This window comes from Bison bison, unplaced genomic scaffold, assembly GCF_000754665.1.
Source record: "Bison bison bison isolate TAMUID 2011002044 unplaced genomic scaffold, Bison_UMD1.0 scf7180017864330, whole genome shotgun sequence".
In the NCBI taxonomy this organism is placed as follows: domain Eukaryota; kingdom Metazoa; phylum Chordata; class Mammalia; order Artiodactyla; family Bovidae; genus Bison; species Bison bison.
This window is the reverse complement of record NW_011494902.1, coordinates 4,371,150-4,397,600: the sequence shown is the minus strand read 5'-3', so window position 1 is coordinate 4,397,600 and position 26,451 is coordinate 4,371,150. Positions and strand designations below refer to the sequence as shown.

Sequence of the window (26,451 nt, the reverse complement as noted above, 5' to 3'; positions counted from 1 at the left end):
TATAGCTTTTATTATGTTGAGGTATGTTCCTTCTATTCCTGCTTTCTGGAGAGTTTTTATCATAAATGGGTGTTGAATTTTGTCAAAGGCTTTCTCTGCATCTATTGAGATAATCATACGGTTTTTGTTTTTCAATTTGTTAATGTGGTGTATTACATTGATTGATTTGCGGATATTGAAGAATCCTTGCATCCCTGGGATAAAGCCCACTTGGTCATGGTGTATGATCTTTTTAATGTGTTGTTGGATTCTGATTGCTAGAATTTTGTTTAGGATTTTTGCATCTATGTTCATCAGTGATATTGGCCTGTAGTTTTCTTTTTTTGTGGGATCTTTGTCAGGTTTTGGTATTAGGGTGATGGTGGCCTCATAGAATGAGTTTGGAAGTTCACCTTCCTCTGCAATTTTCTGGAAGAGTTTGAGCAGGATAGGTGTTAGCTCTTCTCTAAATTTTTGGTAGAATTCAGCTGTGAAGCCGTCTGGACCTGGGCTTTTGTTTGCTGGAAGATTTTTGATTACAGTTTCAATTTCCGTGCTTGTGATGGGTCTGTTAAGGTTTTCTATTTCTTCCTGGTCGAGTTTTGGAAAGTTGTACTTTTCTAAGAATTTGTCCATTTCTTCCTCATTGTCCATTTTATTGGCATATAATTGTTGATAATAGTCTCTTATAATCCTTTGTATTTCTGTGTTGTCTGTTGTGATCTCTCCATTTTCGTTTCTAATTTTATTGATTTGATTTTTCTCCCTTTGTTTCTTGATGAGTCTGGCTAATGGTTTATCAATTTTATTTATCCTTTCAAAGAACCAGCTTTTGGCTTTGTTGATTTTATATTCTCATTTTAATAAAAACTCATTGAAAGTATGATTTTCAATGTTCTTACATGTTCGCATTATATTAATGGCTCGTTTAAGATATTTCATTTTTACATACTAGTTTAATTTTCAGTTAAAAATTACGTTGCAGTGAACATATGTATAAATACTTGCCTTCAGATAAATTCTGACAGACTCTTTTTAAAAAAAAAAAAAGTATTTGTGTAACTTACGGCTGTGCTGAGTCTCATTGCTGCACATGGGCTTTCTCTGGTTGCACAATGAGAAGTGCAGGCTTCACACTGCGGTACCTTCTCTTGTTGCTGCTCCCAGGCTCTAAGCTTGAGGGCTCAGTGGTTGCAGTGCATGGGCTTAGTTACCCCAGGGCATGTGGGATCTTCCTGGACCAGAGATCAGATCTGTGTCCCCTGTTTCAGCAGGCAGTTTCTTTAGCACTGAGTCACCAGGGAAGCCCTCTGAGATTCTTGAAACTGAAATTACCAGGTCAGAAGATGCACTTTCTTTAAGACTTCAAAGGATGTTGCTAAATTATTTTCCAGAAAAGTTGTAACTTTATACCAACAATTACAAAATTGTTCTTCTGACCCCACTCAGCCTGTTTTCAGTGATGTAATTGTTTTATCATTGGTGTAGACAGAAATAGTTAATAACAGATCTATAATAAAAATAGAAAAGAGTTTTATTCAAGCCAAACTATATCTTTGGAGGGAGCCTCTCGGAAATCTCCGAGGGACTCCTCAAGAAAAGCACGGTTTTAAGCACAGTTTTATATTTCATCAGAAAAAAGAACATCAACCATGACGGGGGTACATTCCTGCAAAGTTTTGAAAAAAGACAGATTAGCCTGTGCACAGAGAGTATGTGTGCTTGCCACCCGGGAAGGAAGCCTTATTATCAGAGGTGTACTGTCACTGACGTCCCAGGAAAAGAGGCATTCATCTCTATCTTCACAACAGACATTCTTTACTTCTGGACAATGCATCTTCTTCTTTGATGGTTAAAGCACATGGAAAATGTATGTTTAACAGACTACAAAACAGGATGTTCTAGTTAGCAAAAAGTTTATGTTAAATCATGCATAAGCCAGAATGACTTCCCCATATCTCAGTATGTGAAAATTTTCTTCCATCATTGGTAATTTGATGGCTGAAAACTATTATCTCCTTATATTCTTTATTTGCATGTGTTCAATTATAGAGAGGTTAAACATTTTTTTCTGTGTTTAAAATAAAATCAGGGCAAGGGGGAAAAGAGTGGGAATGTGATTGGGGCTATTTTAGATATGATTGTCAAAAAGGCTGTCCTTGGACCACCTTTTTAGCCAAGTGGAAGGAGGGAGAGAGCCACAGGATCTGGAGGGTTACACGCTGCTGGGTGAGAGAACAATCCTGCCGAGGGAGCCACAAAAGCCCAGCTATCAGTTTCATAAACTCTAGGTCAAGGGAGAACAAGAGATGCCGGATTTGAAACCAGTTTCTTTAGAAGCCTATCATGGAACGAATGAGAAAATAAATAAATATTTATTGACTGTAATTCTACTGAAGAAGCTTTGAGTAAAATGAACTTTGAAAGAAGGCAAAGCTAGACATGGATCATCTGAAGCTGAAGAAAATCTGTCTTATTTTGAGGACTAATTCCATAGAATTATTTTAAATTATAAAGCTATATATACATGTTTGTTAAAATGTTTTACATATTTCATTTTTGATCTTCATCAGGTTACTAAAGACTATTTCTTTCTTAAACTCATGTTTGCCTTCTTTTCTTCTTCTGCTCATTCCTCCCAGCCTTCATTTCATGTTTTATCAACATCACTAGATTGTCTGTCCCTGATATAATACACTAAGTAAATTCTCTTCTCAGTCTCTTTACTATTCCAAAAGACAGTTTTCCTTCTTCCTTTCCCTCTCTCACTCATCTTCCGCTTTTTAATCCAATTCCATAGCTTTGTTGTTCTTTGTAAAATACATTTTTAATATACCCAAAAAAGTTACATATGTTGATTAAAAGCAAAATATAATTTTTAAAAAGCAGGGATATTGAATAATATCCCATGAACTGAAAAGAAATTTTGAGACCAAAAAGTGAAGCAGGCAACTCCATAAAGTATAATTATGGGGTTTATTGTGGGTAACTTACATATGGGTTGGATTGGCGATCTGGAAGCATTTGCAGCTGCATTCCCCACTGCTGGGCTTCCCTGATAGCTCAGTTGGTAAGAATCCATCTGCAATGCAGGAGACCCTCGTTCAATTCCTGGGTCGGGAAGATCCCCTGGAGAAGAGATAGGTTGCCCACTCCAGTATTTGTGGGCTTCCCTTGTGGCTTAGCTGGTAAAGAATCCGCCTGCAATGCGGGAGACCTGGGTTCCATCCCTGCGTTGGGAAGATCCCCTGCAGAAGGGAAAGGCTACACTTCGGTATTCTGGCCTGGAGAATTCCATGAACTGTATAGCCCATGGACACGACAAAATGTCAGACTCGACTGAGCGACTTTCACTTCCCCACTGCCAAAAAGGGTATGGGGAATTTAAAGGGGCCAAAGCTAAAAATACAATCTGACTACTAAGGGAGTAGCACATTTGCACCAATGGGAGCTGGGGGTTTTTCCTCCCCCTTGGGGTCTCATGACCATTTTTCCCTGTGGACCATTAACTATCTGTGTTAGTTGAATAGCATTCTTCCAGTTCTTGCATCAGATGAAGACAAGGGTAAAAGATAGGAAACTTATCTGGCTTGGGTGCATTTCTTGTGAGTACACTAGAGCTCAGTCACACAGGATGGGAAGTGGGTAGGACTGCAGGCCTAAGAAGGAGCTGACAAAATGCAGTCAATGTGATTCAGCCACATAATAGTTAACATCCATGAAGTGACCACGCAGTCCAGCAATTAAGCTATAACAATACTGTGATGGTTTTGTAATATATAGAAATATTTAATTACTATTTATACTCATGGACTAATAACAATGTTGTAGGTTAATTATGCTTCAATTTTTTTTAAAGCAAGTAAACAGCAAAAAATGAAATTATACCCACAATATAATATCTGCTAAGTAGAGAGCCAAGAAAAATAAAAGCAAATGTCAAGGCAAAAATATTTGCATCACAAATATTCATAGCAGTATTATTCATAATAACCAAAAGTGGAAACAACCCTAATGGCCATCGGTTGATGGATAAAGAAAAAGTGGCGTATTAGTAAAATGGAATAGTACTCAGCACTTGAAAGGAGTGATTGATTCATGCTACAATATGATAATTCTTGAAGACATTATGCTAAGTGAAAGCAGCCAGCCCCAAAAGACCACATATTATATAATTTCATTGCTATTAAATGTCCAGAGTAGAAAAACCTATAGTAGAGACACTAAAGTAGAGTAGTGATGTCTGGGGCTAGAAAACAGAATGAGAACTGACTGCTAATGGGGATGTAATATCTTTCTTGGTGACTAAAGTGTTCCAGAATTAGTGCAGAGAGTTGCACAACTTTGTAAATGTACTAAATATAACAAAATGTTACAGTTTAAAAGGATGTATTTTATAGTATATGAATTATACCTCAATTTTAATGTAAAAATTAATTAGAAAGCTGAGGGTTTATAAGACAAAACAAACCATATCACAACTTTTGTCTACTTGTATGTTTTTCCCTATCTCATCTCCCACTCTACCCACTCCCTCCCAGGTTACCACTGTGCTAAATATTCCATCCATCTTGCATTAGACCATGGCTTTCCCCCTCCCACACTGGTGTCACAGTGGATGTACAAGTTTAAGCATTTCAATAAAATAATTAATTACAGGAAAAGTGGCATTTTACTAAATACATTTTAGCCCAAAAATCACCATGTTTAAGAAATATGTTTAAAAATTAAATTCCCATTTACTGATGACTAGAAAATAAACAATCTGAAATGAAGTTCTGATTTTTTTCCAAAGAATTTTTTATCAGGGAATGAGTTACCTACAGTGAAATGCATGGATCTTAATTTTACAGTCTGATCTGTAAAATTGAACCCATACCCGTATCAAGATATAAAATTAAAACCATCCTCTCATCATGATACAAAATATGCATCAACACCTCCAAAAACCCCATTTCTGATCATTGTATCCCTTCCTAATCCTTACCCCAGAAAAAATGTTGATCTGGCTCCTATCAGGAATCATACAGTATGTACTATTTTGTGTCTGTCTTTTTCCATCAGTATGTTCATGAGATTCATTTATTTTGTTGCTGTTCGTAATTTGCTGCTTGTTTCTTCTAAGTGGTGTTCTATTGTGGATGTATCACAACTGAGGGGCACTTGGGCAGTTTCCAGTTTTTATCTCATATAAATAAGTTGCTATGAACATTCTTGTACAAGGTTTTGCACGGACGTATGTTTTCATTTCTCTTGGATAATACCTAGGAGAGGAAATGCTGGATTACAGGGGAGAGATGTATTTGACTTTCTAAGAAACTGCCAATTTCTCAAAGCAGTTGTTCTATTTTATACTCCCACTAGCTATGTGTGAGAATTCAGTAGCCTCATAATCCTTACTAACATTTGGCATTTTCGTCCTTTTCTGTTTTAGCCATTCTGATGGTATCTCATTTAGATTGCATTCCTTTTTTTAAAAAAAGTTTCTATCCCAACTGCGTATGTATTTAAACAATTTAGTGTCCAGTTTTGCTTGGTTTGGAATTTAGCATGATGAAAGAGTATTATACATTTTGTAGTCCTCTAGGACTTTTTTGTTCAAACAAAATTGTTTCCAAGGCTTATTCATATTGTTGAACAGAGCTATATCATCTTCTTTTCACTGCTTTCCACTGTGGGACTAAGCCAAGTTTATTAATTCATTTTCCTAAGTTCATTTGTATCATTTTTTAACATAATTTTGTTTACTTATTTATTTTTGGCTGTGCTGGGTCTTCATTACTGCGTGGCCTTTTTCTCTGGTTGCAGTGAGTGGGGGCTACTCTCGAGCTGCAGCATGCAGGGTTCTCATTGTGGTGGCTTGTCTTGTTGCAAGCGTGAGCTCTAGGGCGCTCAGACTTCAGAAACTGGCTTATTGGCTCAGTAGCTGCGGACACTGGGCTCTAGAGCACAGGCTCAATAGTTGTGGCACACAGGCTTAGTTGCTCTGAGGCATGCACGATCTTTCTGGATCAGGGATCAAAACTGTATCTTCTGCATTGGCAGGCTAATTCTTTACCACTGAGCCGCCAGGGAAGCCCCCAATCCCTTTCCCCTCTACTCTGAATCTCAGATATTAGGTAATTGTACATTTTCCAAGAACACTGCTTAGTCATTTTCTGTCATTGTGTCACTGTTGATATTTCTTAATGATTAAGGGGTAATCATTTAAAAGTCAGAGAGAACCTAAAAAATTAAAAGCTATAGGTGGTTCAGAGTTTTTTCCTTTCTAATCAAGACTTTTAAAAAATTAATGTTACTTTTTTGTTTGTTTTGATTTTTACTTGTTTTGCCTATCCAGGGCCAAGGAAATAATTTGTTCAGCATGTTGGTAATATATCCATAGGAAGATACTCTATCAATACAGGCAAACCTTTAAAGCATTTTTACTTTTTATTATTTTACTTCTTTATTTACATGTTTATTGAGTTAGAGGTACATGAGAAAATGTTAAACCAAACAACTACTTTGAAAACAGATTGAGTTGGTGATTTGAATTTATTTGGCTATTTTAAAAAGTACTTTGCTTTACCTAAATTCACTTGAATCCAAAATTTGAAGTATCCTAGTAACTTATTGAAATAACTGAGGTAGTGACTTGCTTCAAGATTGCATACATCCTACATTAATACTACTTTTTAGAACAGTTTTAGATTTATAGAAAATTTGAGCAGATAGTACAGAGTTTCCATATGTCCCTGTCCCTGAAACCAGTTTCCCCTAACATAAACATCTTACATTATTATGGGACATTTGTTGCAATTAAAGAACCAAGGTTGATACGCTGTTACTAACTAAAGTCCATGTTTTGTTCAGATTTCCTTAATTTCTCCTGCATGTCCTTTTTCTACTCTGGGATCTCTTCCAAGGTACCACATTATATTTAGTTGTCGTATCTCTGTAGGCTCCTCTGAGCTGTGAGAGAAGTTACAGCCCTGTGCTTTGGTGGCCGGGATGTAATGGTGTAGCCACTATGGAAAGCTGTATGACAGTTCCTCAAGAAATGGAGCCTGCAATTGCCATACGATCTAGCACTTGCGGGAATACACCCAAAAGAACTGAAAGCAGGAGCTTGAACAGATATTTGCACACCCATTTTCATGGCGTTATTCAAAACAATCAAAAGATGAAAACAATCCATATGCCCATACAAGGATGAATGGATAAATAAAACATGCTAGATACATACAATTGAATGTTATTCAGCCTTCAAAAGAAATGAAATTCTGACACATGCTACAGCATGGATGAACCTTGGGTACACTACACTAAGTGAAATAAGCCAGACACGAAAGGACAAATATTGTATGACTCCACCTATATGAAGGACCTAGAATGATCAAACTCACAGAGACAGAAAGTAGAATAATGATTACCAGAGACTGGGTGGAGGAGGGAATGGGGAAGAACTCATGGACCCGGAGTTTCTGTTTGAAATGATGGAAATCTGGGGAGGTGGATGGTGGTGACAGTTGCAGAACAAAGCCACTTTAAAAAAATTTAATGGTGAATTTTATGTTATGTATTTTTACCGCAATTTTGAGTTCTTTTCTAATGACTGTGTGTTGTTATAAACTTCCTGCTCGTGTTTTCAACGTCCTACCGTTGGAAGGATATGAAAAGATTCTTGGCAGACCAGCAGGAGCATGAACACATCTCTCACAGGAAGAGCAGAGTTGCACACCGCGCGTCCCACCTGCCGACACCGGAACACAATCTAGGGCAACGCTGGGGACTCCCACCCTCCTCCTGAAGCATTGATCCTGGCAGTTCAATACTGGCCTGATTGATTACTTCTATTTAAATATTTGGGGCAAAAGGGAGATGAGCAAACAAAAAGGGGCTGTTTTGTATGAACAATAGCAATGGGTTTTAGAGGAATGACATACTTTTGTGATGGAAACAGAACTGAGCTTATCCTTAAACAAAATCTAGTAATACCTGTGAGGGACATAAACTCACACATTGCCATGCAGTAATTTCCTACATGGGCTTGAAACAGTTAATACTCAACCCCCATCAAATACTGATTTTGAGTTCTGTAGACAAGAACACTGACCTTTAACCATATCCAGCAAAAATAACAAGATAAATTATCTTAAACCAGTGCAATTACCCCCCACTTCAGTCCCGAAGAAACATGAACTGCCAGCTTAGAATGAGGTTCCAGTTTTGAGTAACCTGCATTTTATGTTATTTTAAGAAGTATAGTTTGTGCTTGCACTAGGAACCAGTTAGGAATAATATCAGAAATTTTATTTTGTATGATATGAGACTTTCTGGAACCTCAGGTACGTTTGTTCACTCTGAGTCTAAAAACAGCTTGTTAAGTCAAATAGGAGTGATGTGTGAGTCAGTTGCATTTAGGGATTAACTGTCCTCCTGTGTCATGTCATTGATCCAGAGATAATACTAAATTGGACATTTAAAAATGTTCAGCACAGGCTGAGAACATATGTTCTACGTGTGCTGATGTGATGATAGACTGAAGTGTGGAAAATCTGTGGAAGGTGAAATGGCTCCATGGGGCACAATCACTGAATAACTGGAAAATAGCATTATCTTATCAGAAGGAGGACCAAATGTCTCTGAGTGATATTCCTAGCTCAGAGGATTTCAAAGTTCCATTATGCCTATCAAAATAAGCACTTTGGTAGTTGGCAGCGGTTGGTTATTAATAGTGGTTTCAATGACTGGGGAGATCTTTCTCCTGTACAGAATTTGAATGTAGGAGAGAGGTCAGGCATATAAGCTTGTCATTTAAGTCTCAAACGCTGGCTTTAGGCCATTTTGTTTACTGTTTCCAAAGCACAGGTCTGAGCACTTGCCTATGCACCCATCCTAAGCTTGCTATTTGGAGAGACTCGAGAAATGTCGAAGCTTGCTCCTCAGGGAGCACACAGTCTCGGCAGGAGATAAAGACTTTTGTGCATCAAGGAGTTAGATGGTGCTTCTGACAACTGAGGCATCCCAAGTCACCACATGAATGGGTGCATTCTCAGTCATGTCCGACTCTTTGCAACACCTTGGACTGCAGCCTGCCAGGCTCCTCTGTCCATTGGATTTTCCAGGAAACAATACTGGAGTGGGTTGCCATTTCCTCTTCAAGGGGATCTTCCCCACCCAGGGATGAAACCCGCATCTCCTGCATCTCCTGCATTGGCAGGTGGATTCTTTGCCACTAAGCCACCTGAGATGCCCACAGCAGCGTGTTTCAAACTGGTCTGAGCACCACTGTATCTGAAGCACCCAGGAAGCTTGTTAAAAGGCTCTCATTCCTGGGTCCACCCCAGTCGGCTGACAAGAAGGACAGGTGATTCTGATGTACGTAAGCTTCAACACCACTGTTAGGTGATCAAATGTCGAAGCGAGAGGGTTCAAGCTGCACTGGTCTATGTTTCCTTCATATTCTCCTCAATGCACAGTAAGGGTTGGATGGACTTGGCACAGTGAATAAGGACAGGTAACAGCAGTCCCCTGAGAGCACCCTACCTCTCCAAAGTCTCTCCACTTGGAAGTCTAAACTGTTGTTTAGACCAACAGTTTCCAAGCTTTAGCAGGTGTCGGAATCACCTGGAGCGCTTGTAAAGCACGCAGAGGCCAAGGTTTATTAGGAACTGAGACGCAGCTCTCTCCATCTGCCTTTTACATTGTGTGGGGTTAGGAAAAGGAACTGTTTTGATTCTTGCAAAAGACTTTACAAGTGTCCTGCACGTCACTGTTCTGATTTATATGAAACAGTCTCTAAAGGGACATTTCTTAAAAAGCTACCTTGTTTTCTAAAGTCTTTCAGCTTGAGTAAAATCATGTGAGTGATTTCTGCAGAAATCTTTTTTAAAGTTGGTGAATGTGGACTAGAAAGGCCAACAGAAAACGAGTTCACCAGTGGCTTCTGGGGTCACAGCCTCCTTCCTCTCTCACCTACATCCCCTCATCTGGTTGGTTTCAGGTGGAAAACTCTCTGTGGTCCTGCGAGCTGAGACGCTCTCCAAGCTCCTGCTAGAACCATCTATGTCTACACTTGTCAAGGTAATGACAGCCCAAAGAAATAGAATCTGTAACTTCTGAGAAAAGTTGCAAGTTTAGTTTTTAAAAAAACAATAGAAATTTTTGTCGACTTGACATCCTTTCTTTTTAAATTTATCTTATTGACGTGTATTTAACCTACAATGCTGTGTTAATTTCTACTGTACAGCAAAATGATTCAGTTATATATATTTTATATACATATACATTCTTTGTCACATTCTTTTCCATTATGGTTTATCACAGGATATTAAATATAGTTCCCTCTGCTATACAGAAGGACCTTGTTGTTTATCCATCCTACATATAAGGGTTTGCTTGACATTCTTACAAATGCCTCTTCTGAGTGTTATGCATTCTCTAGATTTATAATTACTTTAAAACAAAATCTTATTTGTTGTAGCCCCAGCTCTCACTTGGTCAAGTGTCAGCTTTTGCCTACACAAAGACGTCAAATGCCTCTGGTCTTGCTCCTTCTTAAAAAGAGCTTATCAAAAGAGAGGTCAGTTTTGTATTTTTCATTGTTTGTTTTTTTAGCAAAACAGACACTAGGGTAAGAGGTTTTTCTTTTTAAATAACATTAATAATGTGGTCCCTAGAGTGCCCATCCTGCTTTCTACCTCCTCTAAAAACAACTTTTAACTATAATTTTAATAATAAACGTTAAAACATTTGAGAATTTAACAGCCTTGGCCCTTGTAACGTTGACTGCTGGGCAGCGTGGAAAACCCTCTGAGAAAACAACTGATTCCTGTAGTTGCTGCACCGTGTCTGTGCTGCGATGGAGGCCCCATGTGCCAAGGTCCAACTTCAGATTTACAAGCTCAGGGGTTTAAAAACCAGACATGATAAGGTCCTGAAATGACCAGGCCCAAGACTGATAGTATGACCAGAAAACCAGAATATCTAAATTCTTTTATAAGGGCGATAACTGCTATCAGTTACGAGCTCAGGAGACCAAAGTGCTGATCAGAAAATGCTTGTCAAGAAGTAGTCTTTGAACTGGTCTCTCTGCCCCCATTTCCCCCCTGCAATACATCTTTTGCTGAATTCCCTGCTGAGAAGCTACGTTCCCCTGAAATGGTGAAGGTCCTCAGAGCCTTCCAGAATGCGGCTCACCAGGGCCCTCTTGCCGGCTCTCTGCCCTCGCCTTTTCCCCGGTGTGCATGCTGTCACTCCACCAGCCCTGCGGCATTCGCTACCCGAAGTCTTATCCTCCTTCCCTTCCTCAAATCTCTTCCAATAAAATTCTACCCATTATTAACATCAGTGTCAATGTACCCACCATAAAGAGGCTTCTGTTAATAATACTTCCCCACTAAACCTGATGTGGTCTCTCCCTGCTTGGAATATTTTAGCCATTTGTTAGATCAGCAGTTCTCAAATTTTGGTATCAGAATCACCTGGACAGCTGCTGCTGCTACTGCTGCTAAGTCGCTTCAGTTGTGTTCAACTCTGTGCGACCCATAGACAGCAGCCCACCAGGCTCCCCCGTCCCTGGGATTCTCCAGGAAAGAACAGTGGAGAGGATTGCCATTTCCTTCTCCAAAGCATGAAAGTGAGAAGTGAAAGGGAAGTCACTCAGTCGTGTCCAACTCTTTGCGACCCCATGGACTGCAGCCTACCAAGCTCCTCCGTCCATGGGATTTTCCAGGCAAGAGTACTGGAGTGGGGTGCCATTGCCTTCTCCGACCTGGAGAGCTACTAAAGTACAAAACTTAGTGTGGAGGGACGCCCTGGGCTTTCATAGCCTTCCCACATTCCCAGGTGAGTCTAATCCCCACCAAGATTTGAGGTGTGGACTTTTCTTATATCACTTAGAACTTTCTGCCTGTTCTTCATGTGGTCAGTACATTTACTAACTCTCTCTATCAAGTTGTAAGTTTCTGTGGCTCCTACTCGTCTTTAAACCCAGCACAGTGACTTTCAAGAGTTTGAAGTCGATGATCACATGCTGCCTGGAGCTGGTAGACAAAGCAAGGGCTGAGAGGGCCAAGAATGTTCCAGTGGAGCTTGCCAGTGGGGAGCAAGCCTGTGGACTGTAGAGCAAACATGGCAACAACTTGATTGGGAAAACCATAGGGAGCAGTGGAGAGTCAGTTATCTAAGGTCAAGTGCACTGGGTTGTTCCCAGATGCCATCACCCACGGTCTCTGTCCCAGGGGAGGACAAGGGGGGAGCACAGGCGACAATCTGGTCGTGGCCAGGAGAGAAATGGCTCGCTGAAAAGGGTGGAGACTCTGGATCTGTAGTTCTTAAAGTATGTGCAGACAGAGACAGGGTGGAGATGTATGTCCTTAACTGGAGCACAAATAGGAGTGTCCACAGACCATGAGAGCTCTGTTCCTGGATTATAGTATGGGCCAGGCTAGGGCCAACGGGAGTGGACTTTAAGCTGTGGTTTGAAAGTAGCCAGTGACTATAGCCTACAATTAAAACTCCAAGCTCCGGTAGGGTCTGCAGAGATTACTAAGTGGACCGTGGGTGGCTGAATCTCCATTGCCTCTGTCCTGCAGAGTGGAAGGGCCATGAGAAGGGTGCCACCCAGGGCAGCTCTGGCCTTTGACCCCTTTTCTTAGAGTTCACTCACTCGGTGGAAACCCACCCTTTCTGGCCCGCAGTACTTCTTTTATTCACTCACTCACTCATTCCATTGTACACATTTATTGAGCCCTTCCTGTGTGCCAAGCACTTTGCTGAGCGCATACATGATGCATTCCTCACAACACAGAGGCAAACCCCATACACATTCTCACCTCGTCCCCAGCTTTTCCTCATCCTGCTTTTTCCTTGGAAAATCCTGCTTTGGAGTATTCCATTTAGTAACGAGAGAAACAAAAAAAATAGTTCTGAGCTAGTTCTTCATCTTGAAATTGCTTATGTTCTAAAGATTCTGTTTGCTTATTTCCAGGATGCAGTTGACTTCATCTCTCTTGATTTATCTTATGAATGCCACAGTGAGGCAGATTTACCACAGACGTTGAGTGAACTGCAGGTAACTTAAGCTATTTTCCATATTGATGATGAATGGCAAAGGTTCCTGAGAGCATACTAGTCATTTAATGCTTCAGCTGATGCATAAACTGGTGGTCCAGTGGTTAGGACTCCATGCTTTCATCTCTGCCAAAGGCCTGAGTTCAATCCCTAGTTAAGGAACAAAGTTCCCACAAGCCTTGCAGCACAGCCCCCCCACCAAAAAAAGAATCCATATACAAGCAGACTTCCCTGGTGGCTCAGATGGTAAAGCATCTACCTACAATGCAGGAGACCCAGGTTCAATCCCCGGGTTGGGAAGATCCTCTGGAGAAGGCAATGGCAACCCACTCCAGTACTCTTGCCTGGAAAATCCCATGGACAGAGGAGTGTGGTAGGCTACAGTCCATGGGGTCGCAAAAAGTCAGACATGACTGAGCGACTTCACTTTTACTTTCTTTCATACATGCAGTCTTGTCTGAGGAAATTTCCATAAAGAACCTCTGGAGGTTAGATAGTCTTCCCTGGAAAGGATAAAGAGAGTTGGCTTTTTAAGGTAAGTATTTACCTGGATCCTCTGCTCTCTCATGTAGAAAGCTATTGAGAATCAGAATTCCAGTGTTCATTCTGAGATTGAAAAAGACATTTCGTAGATGTGGTCATGGAAATATTTGCCTTAACAAGCCAACCCTCACTGTCCACTCCCCCCAAAGAACATGTACGCCCCTCTCTGAGCCTTAGCTGCTGCTCCCTGCCAGCACACAGTGTCTTAGGGCCCGGGGACCCATCGCATGTCCACAGGTTCTGAGTGCTGCAAGAGCTGTGTGTGGAGGTCCTGCATTCCCTTCTCAGAAGAAACCCTGCTCACCAGGGAATTCCTCACTCAGCAGACTGCTCCTCCAGCTCTCCAGCCCTGTGACATCACAGGCCACCCTACTGTGCATGGGTCTTTCAGGAAGGAGAAAACCCTCTATTCCCTTAGTAATTTGACTTTACCACATTGACCCGGCACAGGGGAGGAACACAGCTATGTGAGCCACAGCCCCACTAACTGGTTCTGAGCAAGTTAATCTGTTTCTCAGAGCTTAAGTCACCTCATTGTTACTGGTGGCTCTGAGAAAATAAAGAACCTGCCAGCCTCCTGTTTGAGTAGTTGCTGTTGGTATTTCTCAGTGGCTGTTAACTATTCAGAGGAGGGGAAGATAGTGTGGGAAAAATGACCAAACCCAAGAAAAAGTAACTTAAAATGAGGTCAAACAACTTGTCAGCCCAAAGATGTTCCTTTTGATACTGAAATGGCTAGAAATGGGAGAAAAATGACACCTGCTCCAATTTTAATGGAGATAGTTTCTTTTCAATTTCTTTATGGAAAATGTCAGACATATCCAATGGTAGAAAGAAAAACATAATGAAGCCATCTCCAGGTTCAGAGGCTGTCGACTCGGGGTTGATCTTGTTTCCTTTATACCCTGCCTCACCTCTCCCCAAGCCAGATTGCTCTGAAGCAAAGCCTCGACATTATAAACATCATGATGGCAGCTCCTGATGGAGCTTCTTGTAGTAGCTCAGGCCGCTGACATGGGCAGATGACCTTGTTCCTGGTCCTAATACAGAGACTAGTTCTAGGAGGTTCCTTGTGGCCTGAGGTGATAGGATAGATGAACCTATGTCTTTGGTGGGGGTCTGTATAGAGAATGGCCTCTGTTATAGAAAAGTGTAGTTTTTTCCTCCCTCAAGTCTGGAGTCAGCTCCCTTTATTAACTGACACGGCTAGAGGTCATTTCCAAAACCACACTGAGTGTTGTGGCTTCACATCTTGAACACCTGTCCCTGTTAACTAACAACTCTCAGCAACTTCGGTTCCCTTGCTGGCCTATATCATTTTCAGACCACTGAACCAAAAGTGAAAGTTTTCGTCTTCAGCCTGAAACTCCAGAACTGCCTCTCCACCAGGAACAACGTAGCCCATCTGCTCTTCAGCCTGCTCAAAGGTGAGTGGGCCATCATCGGAGAGGTTTGCAGTGACGTTTGGCACGTTGGCTTGTAGGGTAGCAATCTTGAGAGTCTGGGGTTCCGACAGGAGAAGAAGAAGAAGGTATGGTCTGAGAGCCTGCCCTAGATGCGTGTAGAGTCCTTGCCTTCTTACTGTTGGTCACTTAGTTCCCACTGACCCAAGAAAGAAGAGAAGTTCTGTACAGCACGTGAAGGATGCCAGGGTCTCATGGAGATAAAGACCATCGGGCCAGAGATGTCAGGTGTAAGCATGGCAACAGCCCTGTGCCCATCTGTCTGTTTCAACTGCTCCTCCCTCCAGGGTCTCTCATCTGTGCCCCCCTTTGCAGGATTGCTCTCTGCCCACCCCAGACACTTTTACTTTTGTTCATTTCCCCATTGCTTGATCAGCATCTTCAGTTACAGGACCCCACAACTCATGGACCATCTCCAAAATGTCTCTTATTTCAAATTCTTGAGAGTGAATCTGATGGGTGGGCCATGCATCAGAAGACTTCTCCTGGGACTTCCCTTGGTGGTCCAGTGGTTAAGACTCCATGCTTCCAATGCTGGGGCTGCATGTTCGATCCCTGGTCAGGGAACTAGGATCCTGCATGCTGTACAGCATATAAAAAAGGTTAACATTACATTTGATAAAAATTTTTTAAATGATTATTCAGAAGAAGATTGTCCTGGTCCAGTCTGGTCAAGGGAAAGCAGTGTCCATTAAGGCACCAGGGGCTGAGGACCACTAGACACTCTGCCAGAAGGGGCCAGGGGCAGGCCCCTGGGTGCCTGATATCCAGTTCAGTCTCCCTGTAAGGTCAGAATATGGGAGATGTTGGTCGTGCCCTTTTTACCACTTGTAACCAGTGCTGAGCTGGCTTCACAGACTTCATGAACCACATCTATGAATGCCACATAACTCTCACCCTAACTCACTTTGGAGTAATGATTTCCTGTTCTTAAATCCCATCCCTTTCTAAATGGTTGAAATAGGCAATCTTATGTTTATGCTGCTGCTGCTGCTAAGTCACTTCAGTCGTGTCCGACTCTGTGCGACCCCATGGACGGCAGCCCACCAGGCTCCTCTGTCCATGGGATTTTCCAGGCAAGAGTACTGGAGTGGGGTGCTTCTTGCAAAAAAGATTCCACCCTCTCCTAATGTTTGAGGTCTTCTGAGTCAGTTGTGCTCTGCATTTGGTCTCTAGAAAAGCAGCATCAGCATCACTGGAAACTTGTTAGATATTCACATTCCAGAGCCCACCTCAGATCAGAAAGCTCTGAGCAGAAACCTGGGAGTTGGGCCCAGCAATCTGCATTGAACAGGCTCCACAGGTGATGCCGATGCACATGGAAGTTTGAGAACTGCTGTTCTTAGTAGGAAAAAAAAATCACATGTGACCTCCTTAAATCATGGCCTTGGAATTTTCCAGAGGGGCTTGGAACCATTGCTTGGAGTTTGGCTGTGGTATATGAGTGAGGAGAACTGTTGATGGCAGTCATGCATAGCTGGGTGGGCTTCAGGTGGAGTGAATTAAACTTCTTCTCTTTCAGCCATAAATGAAGACCAAATGCTCGTCATTGGGTTTGATATTAGTACATTCCTGAGCTGTTCATCGAGTTCCAAGAAAAGGTAATGTTAGATTTCCTGTTGAACTATCAATAACTGATGTGTGCAGAATGCTCTGCTGTTCTTCACCTGTGTAAACTCACGGGACTGTTATCATGTGCCTTTTGGATTAGTGAGTCCTCTGTGGCCATTCTGGACATGAAAGATGGAGACTCAGAGGGGAAGGCTGGGAGCAGTGTCTCTGGGCCCCATGCAGTTCTGACATTCTCACCAATCATTCAGCCTCCTCTAGTTCACCAAGAGCACACAACTAACAGAGCTGGTGTTTGAAGCCCTGCCTTCTAGTTAAGATCTTTTTGGAGGCATTGTTAGATGATGAAGAGCAGGCTGGGTTAACGATAGACCTGCCCATCCCTGAAGTTATGTGGTCTGAGTAAAGTGAGTTCTCTGCACCATTTTCTCTCATGAAATTTGAAGCATATTACCTGCAAGGAGACAGCATAAATGGGAAAGTCAGCCGTGCACTGGGCAGAAGCCTAATTCAGTGGTTTCTCAGGACAAATGTTTTAAATTATTGTGGGATTGCAAATAATTTCTTAGCACATGACTAAAGTACAAAATTGGTAAGACACATACTAAAAAAAAAAAAAATTAGAGCAGATCTGCAATTATCTCCATAATTATGTCAGTCTCTTGCACTTACCTGGAGAAGAGCATGGCAACCCACTCCAGTATTCTTGTCTGGAGAATCCCATGGACAGAAGAACCTGGTGGGTTACAGTCCATTGGGTTGCAAAGAGTTGGACATGACTGAAGGGACTTAGCACCCACGTGTGCATGCACTTACATTCCAATGCATTTCTTGAGTGAGAAATCTTGGTGTGGAAGCCAGTGCAGGGAGTTTCCCAGAACCCTCAGCACTCCACAGGAGTATGTTGCACAATGGAATGTCTCGTACCCTGTGTCAAGGAAGGACTAGGGGCAACCATTAGCTTCCCAGACCTTCAGCCAAAGCTCGCTGCAGACATTTCTAGCATAGCTCTGTCCAAGATCATAAGCTTCAGTGCGTTACCTCTTTGTACCTTTTTTTCTCCCAGCACTTGGCTGTCGTCAGCCATGTCTCCCTCTACTGTTCAATCCTCTCAACTCACTTCAAATCAGCAGTTCACATTACCAGACCCTAAGCAGCGACATGTCAGGCTTTGTGCTCAGAGTGTGAGAAGTATATTGCAGTTATACTGCATGAGCAAGCAGGTCAGAACTGCTCTCCGTTTATATTTGGAATCAGCTGAGGAGTGCTGGGCTGTGTTTTTTGGAAAATAAAACTGAAGAGGTCATAATAAAAGGGGCAGTCTGAGAAAGCAGTGCTTATAAAATCACAAGGTGACATGAGACATCAGTTCCAGGGTTCTCTTTCTAACACCTTGATCTCTCGCTACTTCCCCTGAAGGGAAGGTCCAATGTTGGATAACATGTGAGTGGGTGAGTGTTTATGGAGAACCTGCAGGTGTGGGGCAGGTGGAAGGGGGTTTTGGGAGGACAGACATCATTTTCTCATTGGAGTGTTTTAGACTCAGAAATGAGACAGGCGCACCAGTGACTCTAGCAGAGAGTGTGGCAGGAGATACAGCACTGCTCCCCAGAGGAGAGGATGAGAGCATTACCGGGATGCTCTGAGGGGTTAGAGTAGAAGGTGAGGGACAGCTGAAGGAGGGACACCTGGAAGGCTGGGCATACGGACTTCTTGAGCTAAATCTCTACCCAACTGAGGCAAACCTAGGCTTCAAGGCCTGTATGGCAAGTTCTGTTTTATCCAGGTGGAGTTTATTTCTTGAAAACCTCTTTTCACCCAAGCCAGGACAATCATGATCAGAAGGGTTGGGTCGGAAGAGCTGAGTGGGCACCCCTCCGTGTCCCTGGTGTGCTCAGACTCACGCATCTGTTTTGGATAATCCACAGCTGTAGGCCATCATTTCCCGTCACCGCTTTTCTACCAAATGCAGAGTTGATGCTTCATAAAACAGAAGGAGCTTAAGTTTGAACCCTGGAGAAGGGCATGGCAACCCACTCCAGTATTCTTGCCTGGAGAACCCCATGGACAGAGGAGCCTAGTGGGCTACAGTCCATAGGGTCGCACAGAGTTGGACATGACTGAAGGGATTTAACACACACAAATTTGTAAGGCTCAGGCCCCAGTCCATGGGAGAGATCTTTCTGCAGGGTCCCTGTACCAGTTCTGCGCTCTGGGCCAGGCTTGTAAAATGCCAGCCCCTCTCCACACGAGAGCCCTAGGACAGGGAGTTGCTCTTGTCCTTCACTGCCTCTCCCCATGTGTGTTCTCTCCTCCGGGCTGAACACACCCACCTCTACCAAAGCTTCCTCAAGGCTGCCCTCTGCTGGTGAAACTGCTGCATGTTCTCAGGCACTGGTCTCCACCCCACAGGACAGGACTCAAGGAGGGCGGGAGGGAGAGAGGAGGGAGAGAGAACGAAAACAGACTAGAATTAAACAGAATATATCAGACTTTGTTGTGTATGAAAATAGCTCTTTAAAAATAATTTTATTTATTTTTGACTCAGCTGGGTTTTCATTGCTCCACGGGCTTTTCTCTAGTTGAAGAGAGCGGGAGCGATGGGGTGCTGCTACTTTTCATTGCAGCGTGCAGGCTTCTCATTGCAGTGGCTTCTCTTGTTGCAGAACATGGGCTCTAGGGCGCTCAGGCTTCAGTAGTTGCTGCACAAGTGCTCGATAGTTGCGGCTCCCAGGCTCTAGAGTACAGACTCAGTAGCTGTGGTGCACAGGCCTAGTTGCTCTGAGGCATGTGGGATCTCCCTGAACCAGGGATCAAACTCATGTCTTCTGCATTAGCAGGTGGATTCTTTACCACTGAGCCACCAGGGAAGCCCCCCAAATAGCATTTCATGTTATGTTTTATTTCAGCTATGTTTATTTCAGATATATTTATTTCTGAATAAATATTTATGTTCATAAAACATAACACAAATATGCATATAATGTCCACACATCTACGCATATATATAGTGATATGTGGTTAAAAGCACAGACTCTGAGCTCTATCATTCGCAAGCTGTCTAATCAAGGAGTTCTCATTTTAAAAAAAATAAAAGTTTATTGACATAAATGAAGCCCGGAGATGGACAGTCTATAGAGTGGGTAAAATCATCAGAAGTCCAGGCTCCTCTCTTGTTGTTTTGTCACCCTTATCAAAACTTCTACCTCATGGTCCTAGATGGATGCTTGAGCTCCTGCCATTATGACCATAACCCAGGCACCATGAACAAGAAAGGAGGTTGTAGCTGGGGCTGATATTTAAGTGGTACCCATCAGTAGAGCTGTACTGGTAGTTCAATTACTGAAATATTTCTGTACCAGCTGGTAAATAGCTGCTGGCCCCTGATGCCCAGAAATTACTCACTTCTTTAAGTCTCAGTTTCCTTCTCTGTAGGAAGAAGATAAATAATGTAGTGCCTACCTCATACACTTATTTTGAAATTTAAATGAGGTAATTAATGTACATACATTTTTATCACAGTGGCCAATACAGAAGCAAAAGACTCAATAACTGAAGTCATTATCTTTAGTTGTGTTTTATAAATATACATTATAAGAAGAAAAATTTCATCAGAACTGAAGACGGTATTCAAGGGTGTTCTAATACAGAGACTAGTAGCATTAGCACAGTATTTTCAGTCATGCAGGAGTAATGATAACTTGCCTAAGTTCAGTTCACTCAGTCATGTCCAACTCTTTGTGACCCCATGGACTGCAGCATGCCAGGCCTCCCTGTCCATCACCAACTCCCAGAGTTTACTCAAACTCATGCCCCCTGAGTAGGTGATGTCATCCAACCATCTCATCCTAACTTGCCTAAGAAGGGGTAATAATAATAATTTCCCATCTCCCAGTCACTTCCTGCCCATCACTTGGAGTCAGTGTTATTGGAATCTTTACTTTACATCAGTCTCAGGTCACCTATAAATTAGAGTCATTACTTATTATGTCCCTTCATGTCACTTCATTCCCTCAGCTGGTCTTGTTCTCTGAGTGACAGCCTGACCCTCCAGACTGCCCCGCAGCTGGGCCCAGACGCAGCAGTATACGCCTGGCCGCCCCGCTCAGCCTATCAGAGGGTCTGGGAAGCGTTTGCCAACCAGTCCAAGGCAGAACGGGATGCTTTCCTGCAGGATGTTTTTCCTGAAGGCTTCCTCTGGGGTGTCTCCACGGGAGCTTTTAACGTGGAGGGAGGCTGGGCCGAGGATGGAAGAGGGCCGAGCATCTGGGACAGAGTTGGGCACCAGAACACCAACAAGGGCCAAGCAACGCCAGAGGTGGCCAGCGACAGTTACCACAAGGCAGACACTGACGTTGCCCTGCTCCGTGGCCTCCAGGCCCAGGTCTACAAGTTCTCCATCTCCTGGTCCCGCATCTTCCCCACTGGGCAGGGGCGTAACCCCAACCCCCGGGGTGTTGCCTACTACAACAAACTGATTGACAGCCTGCTGGACTCGCACATCGAGCCCATGGCCACCCTGTTCCACTGGGACCTGCCCCAGGCCCTGCAGGATCGCGGTGGGTGGCAGAGTGAAGATGTGGTGGACGCCTTCCTGGACTATGCGGCCTTCTGCTTCTCCACGTTTGGGGACCGTGTGAAGCTATGGGTGACCTTCCACGAGCCGTGGGTGATGAGCTACGCAGGCTACGGCACCGGCCAGCACGCACCGGGCATCTCTGACCCAGGGGTGGCCTCTTTTAAGGTACTTCCCATCCTTGCAGTGCCTACTTGTTGGAAGAGGAAGGGCACTTGGTTGGAAAAACACTCACCTTCCCATCAGCAAGTCTTTCCTTTTTCTTCTTTAGAGGAAATTGGAGGGAGGGAAGGAGCTGTTAAAATTGTTAAAAGTACCAAACGCTGTTCTGGTGCTTTAAACATTGTTACTGCATCCTCAGAACGGCTCTGATGGACGAGGGAATTGGGGTTCAGGAGGAGAAGCAATTTGGTTGTGATGACATTGCTAGTGGGTTAGCAGTGTAAAGCCAACATTTTGAGCCCAAATCTACTTGACTCCAAAGCAAGTGTTCCATGTCAGCCGGGACTTAACTGCAAGTGACAGAAAACCCAACCTAAACTGACTTTAAAGCAAGGAGGGAATTTCTGAGTTCAGGAAACTAGAAAGTCCTAGTTTTAGCTGATCAGAGTAGAGTTGTTTGGACTACTGATGACGTTACCAGGACTCAGTTTTTCTTTTTCTCTTGTTCCCCTCATTGGCTTTATTCTTAGGCTTCCCGGTAGCCAGATGGCTGCAATCCTTCTCTGATATTTCAACATAAGTAGAAAACAGGAAAGATTGCTTATCACTGTTCTGGCAGAGGTCTCCTGTGCTCATGGTCTCCGTGTGGGTCACATGCTCATCACTGAACCAGTCACTGGGTCTAGGCTAGGGGGCTGTGAAGCTCAGTGCAGATCCCAGCTCTACCCCTCAGTACTGGCTGAGAGATGGGGAGGTGGAGACGGAGGAAGGTGATCTTTCCAGGGGGCAATAAGAGTATCACTTCAACAAGAAGGGGATGTATATCTTGAAAACAAAATATATATTTTTTCTTTTTTTGGCCACATGTGGCATGTGGGATCTTAGTTCCCCAATCAGGGATTGAACCAATGCCCCTTTCAGTAGAGGTGCAGAGTCTTAACCAGGGAAGTCCCTGGAGACAAAATTTTAAATATCTTCATATGGGTCCCAAGCATCGTCTTCCTTTTTTTTTTTTTTTTTAATCTCCCAGAAAATCTACTAGCTTCACTGGCAACATTCTTCAGGATAAGCACATTAGTCTGGCTTTCCCCTGCCACACTTTGGGTTCTGTTCTGAAATGGGCTTCTCTGGTGGCTCATATGGTAAAGAATCTGCCTGCAATAAGGGAGACACAAGTTCAATCCCTGGGTCAGGAAGATCACCTGGAAAAGGGCATGGCAACCCACTCCAGTATTCTTGCCTGGAGAAGTCCATGGACAGAGGAGCCTGGTGGCCTACAGTCCGTGGGGTCACAAAGAGCAGGACATGACTGAGTGACTAACATGCACAAACTGCTCTGAGACAGGAGTATTCACTGTGCCCCAGGCTAGATAAGTGTCACCAAGACATTAAAACCTTTGGTGGGGAAATGATACTAACACACATCAGAAAATTAGAGAGCAATTCAAAATATGCACAGAGTGAGCTCTGTGAGTAAGCGACTCAGTATAATGCCGGAACATAGCACTGAAGTCAAGGCTTCCCTTCTGCTCTTGTTCACCACACCCACGGAGAAAGAGAACTCTACTGAAAGCAGAAGGTTTGGACCTTTCTGTGTTTTTATTGTGAAGCTCATCCCAACCTTTTCTCCTTAGGCTTCTTATCCCTACAGCTATGTCTCCTGAGATTTTCCTACAGAGACTTTGATGAGAAAGTCCACCTCACTTTTCTCTCTCGATTCTTCCTTTTATTTATAAAACATTATGATACCAGTAAGGAAAAATTTCATCTCTCTCATCATCTTACCAGTATTTCATTCCAGTCACAGTTTCCTTGCACTCACAGTATAGTGTACCTTCGGCTTCGTACCTTTGGTGTTTTTTTTGTTGTTTTGTTGTTTTTAATGAAGTGTAGTTAATTTACAGTGTTGTGCCAATCTCTGCTGTATATCAGAGCAGCTCAGTTATATACATATATACCTTTTTAAATACTCTTTTTCATTATGATTTACCCCAGGAGATTGGATATAATTCCCTGTACTATACAGCAGTATAGTATATACTATATATACTATTATATATGGTGTTTATCTATCCCATATATGATAGTTAGCGTCTACCAACCCCAAACTCCATCCCTCTCCCTCCCCGTTTCCTTGGCAACCACAAGTCAATTCCCTACGTCTGTGAGTCTGTTTCTGTTTTGTAGACAGGTTCATTTCTGCCGTATTTAGATTCCTCATATAATATCATGTGCTTTTTGTCTTTCTCTTTCTGACGTATTTCGCTTGGTATGGTGATTTTTGGTTGCATCCATGTTGCTGCAGATGGCATTATTTCGTTCTTTCTTATGGCTGAGTAGTATCCCAGTGTATGTATGTGCCACATCTTGTTTATTCATTCCTCTGTCAATGGACATTTCGGTTGTTCCCATGTTTTGCCCTGACACCAGCAAGCTTAGAAGGGAAGCATTCCTGCTTTTAAGAAAGGAGCACAGTTTGCTGCTGGAGGTCTGGGCCCAGTTAAGGACTAATATTTGGTACACTAGAAGCAGTCAGGAACTCCTCTTCATAGAGCCATGTTTTGGAGTAACATTCTTCAAACACAGGTGTCAACCTCTTCACATGATGAAAAGAAGAGGTGCTCAGTAATAACAAACCCCTTCCTGCACCCCAGTCTCTGCTCTGTGCTTTGCTCACACAGCTGCCCTGAGTCCTTCAGGGAGGATCCAGAATGACCCACTTCCTGCAGACCAAGCTGAAGTCGAGAGAGAAGATGGTTTGAGTTTCCTGAGCATGTGACAGAGTCGATTTAAATGTAGACTTGTTATGCTCCACACACCCCTCCTTTGCCCAGTTTCTCACGGCGCTCCACCAAGGAACAATGCTGACTTTTGTAAGACCATGAGTTGAGTCTACGAACAGGTCCTGGTGGTGGTTTCTCTTCCCAGGTTTCATTAAGTAGAAAGGAGATCAGGCAGGCTAAAAAGACTTTTCCCCTCCTTTAACTAAAATGGTCCCCACTTCCAACTAGTTGTTGGCTCGATAGTCCCTAAGCCCTTACTGAGCACAGAGGCAGCACAGCACTGTGAGTGACGGTACAAGCCCGAGGCGGGACGGCCTGCGTCTACCCCTTCTCTGGATCTGCGTTCCTCACCTGTGTTGTAGAAATAGTATTTGTACTTGTCAAACAAGTGAGGATCACACGAGAGAAGCCATTAACCCTTGTCAGTGTGGTTGCGGTGCTATTGCTGATGATCTGACGGTGGTGTTGACTGCTTGTCAACACTTGTGGACATCGTTGCTGTTGGCCTGTGAGGCTGTTGTCCATGTTGCTGATGTTGCTGGCACGGTGGTGTTGTCAACATTGTCCATGGCCCAGCCTCCTTTACATTGTTAGCATCAGTCTTCTCGGTGCTGTTGACATGATGTTTTGTTGATTTGTTGCCAGTGTGACGTAGGTGTTAACTTGTCGATGACTTGATGACATTGTTGACATCAATGTTGATATATTGATGTTGACATCGTCAGTCTTACTGCTTTTATTAACTTGCTACCATCATTCACCTCGGTGTTAACTTGCTAACATCGTTCTCATTGATTTGTTGCTGACTTGTGGGTGGTGCAGCTGTCACTAAGTCCTGTGTTTCCTTCCTTCTTCCTCACAAGGTGGCCCACATGGTCCTCAAGGCGCACGCCAGGGCTTGGCACCACTACAACAGCCACCACCGCCCACAGCAGCAGGGGCGTGTGGGCATCGTGCTGAACTCGGACTGGGCAGAACCCCTGTCCCCAGAGAGGCCTGAGGACCTGAGAGCCGCCGAACGCTTCCTGCACTTCATGCTGGGCTGGTTTGCACACCCCATCTTTGTGGATGGGGACTACCCGGCTGCCCTGAGGGCCCAGATTCAACAGATGAACAAGCAGTGCCCCAGTCCTGTGGCCCAGCTCCCTGAGTTCACCGAGGCAGAGAAACAGCTCTTGAAAGGCTCTGCTGATTTTCTGGGTCTGTCCCATTACACTTCCCGCCTCATCAGCAAGGCCCGAGGAGATACCTGCATCCCCAGCTATGATACCATCGGAGGCTTCTCCCAGCATGTGGACCCCACATGGCCCCAGACCGCATCCCCTTGGATTCGTGTGGTGCCCTGGGGCATAAGGAGGCTGTTGAACTTTGTATCCTTGGAATACACAAAAGGCAAAGTTCCAATCTACCTAGCTGGGAATGGCATGCCCATAGGGGAGAGTGAAAACCTCATCGATGATTCCCTGAGAGTCGACTACTTCAACCAGTATATCAATGAGGTGCTCAAGGGTAAGAACATAGATATGCTGGTGATTGAGCATGGGTGGTACTTCATTAAGTCTTCAGAGTTTTGTTTTATGGGACAAAAAACGGTCTCCCATGGAAATGAAGCCAGAAAGTAGTGTTTGTAGTAATAGTCAGCTCTTCATTCATATCAGCCTCCTAACTCTCTCCCCAAAGGCCTTAAGTCTTTGCTTTTATATTCTTAGTCCCTACAGTGCTCCTTCTATGCTCTGCCCATCTGAGTCCTAACCATTCATCAAGCCTCATAATCTTTTTGTTGTTGTTCACAGCATGTGGCTTGCAGGATCTTAGATCTCTGACCAAGGATCAAACTCATGCCCCTTGAATTGGGAGCAGGGAGTCTTAACCACTGGACCATCAGGGAAGTCCCCTCCAATCCTAATTCTAGATAAACAATTTATGTAACCTTACAGGCTTTGCCTTTATAAGCCTCCCCTATTTTATAGCAGAACACAATTCAAGTGCTTCTTAAATCGATGCCTTCTGGGCTGCAGTGCTCAGTTCAATCCAGTCGCTCAGTCGTGTCCGACTCTTTGTGACCACATGGACTACAGCATGCCAGGCTTCCCTGTCCATCACCAACTCCTGAAGCTTGCTCAGACTCATGTCCATTGAGCCAGTGATGCCATCCAACTATCTCATCCTCTGTCATCCCCTTCTCCTCCTGCCTTCAATCTTTCCCAGCATCAGGGTCTTTTCCGGGTCAGCTCTTCACATCAGGTGGCCAAAGTATTGGACTTTCAGCTTCAACATCAGTCCTTCCAATGAATATTCAGGACTGATTTCCTTTAGG

The 26,451-nt window shown here is 43.5% G+C and overlaps 1 protein-coding gene across 1 annotated transcript in view; it reads left to right on the top strand.

The window, feature by feature from the left end:
• LCT (lactase) overlaps positions 1–26,451 on the top strand; it is a 52,258-nt gene that overhangs the window by 4,165 nt on the left and 21,642 nt on the right. The window contains exons 2-7 of the mRNA XM_010853668.1: positions 9,968–10,047; positions 12,956–13,039; positions 14,906–15,008; positions 16,567–16,645; positions 20,631–21,357; positions 24,998–25,643. Of these exons, the coding sequence (XP_010851970.1) occupies positions 9,968–10,047; positions 12,956–13,039; positions 14,906–15,008; positions 16,567–16,645; positions 20,631–21,357; positions 24,998–25,643 (1,719 nt within the window). The remainder of the gene's footprint in view (positions 1–9,967; positions 10,048–12,955; positions 13,040–14,905; positions 15,009–16,566; positions 16,646–20,630; positions 21,358–24,997; positions 25,644–26,451) is intronic.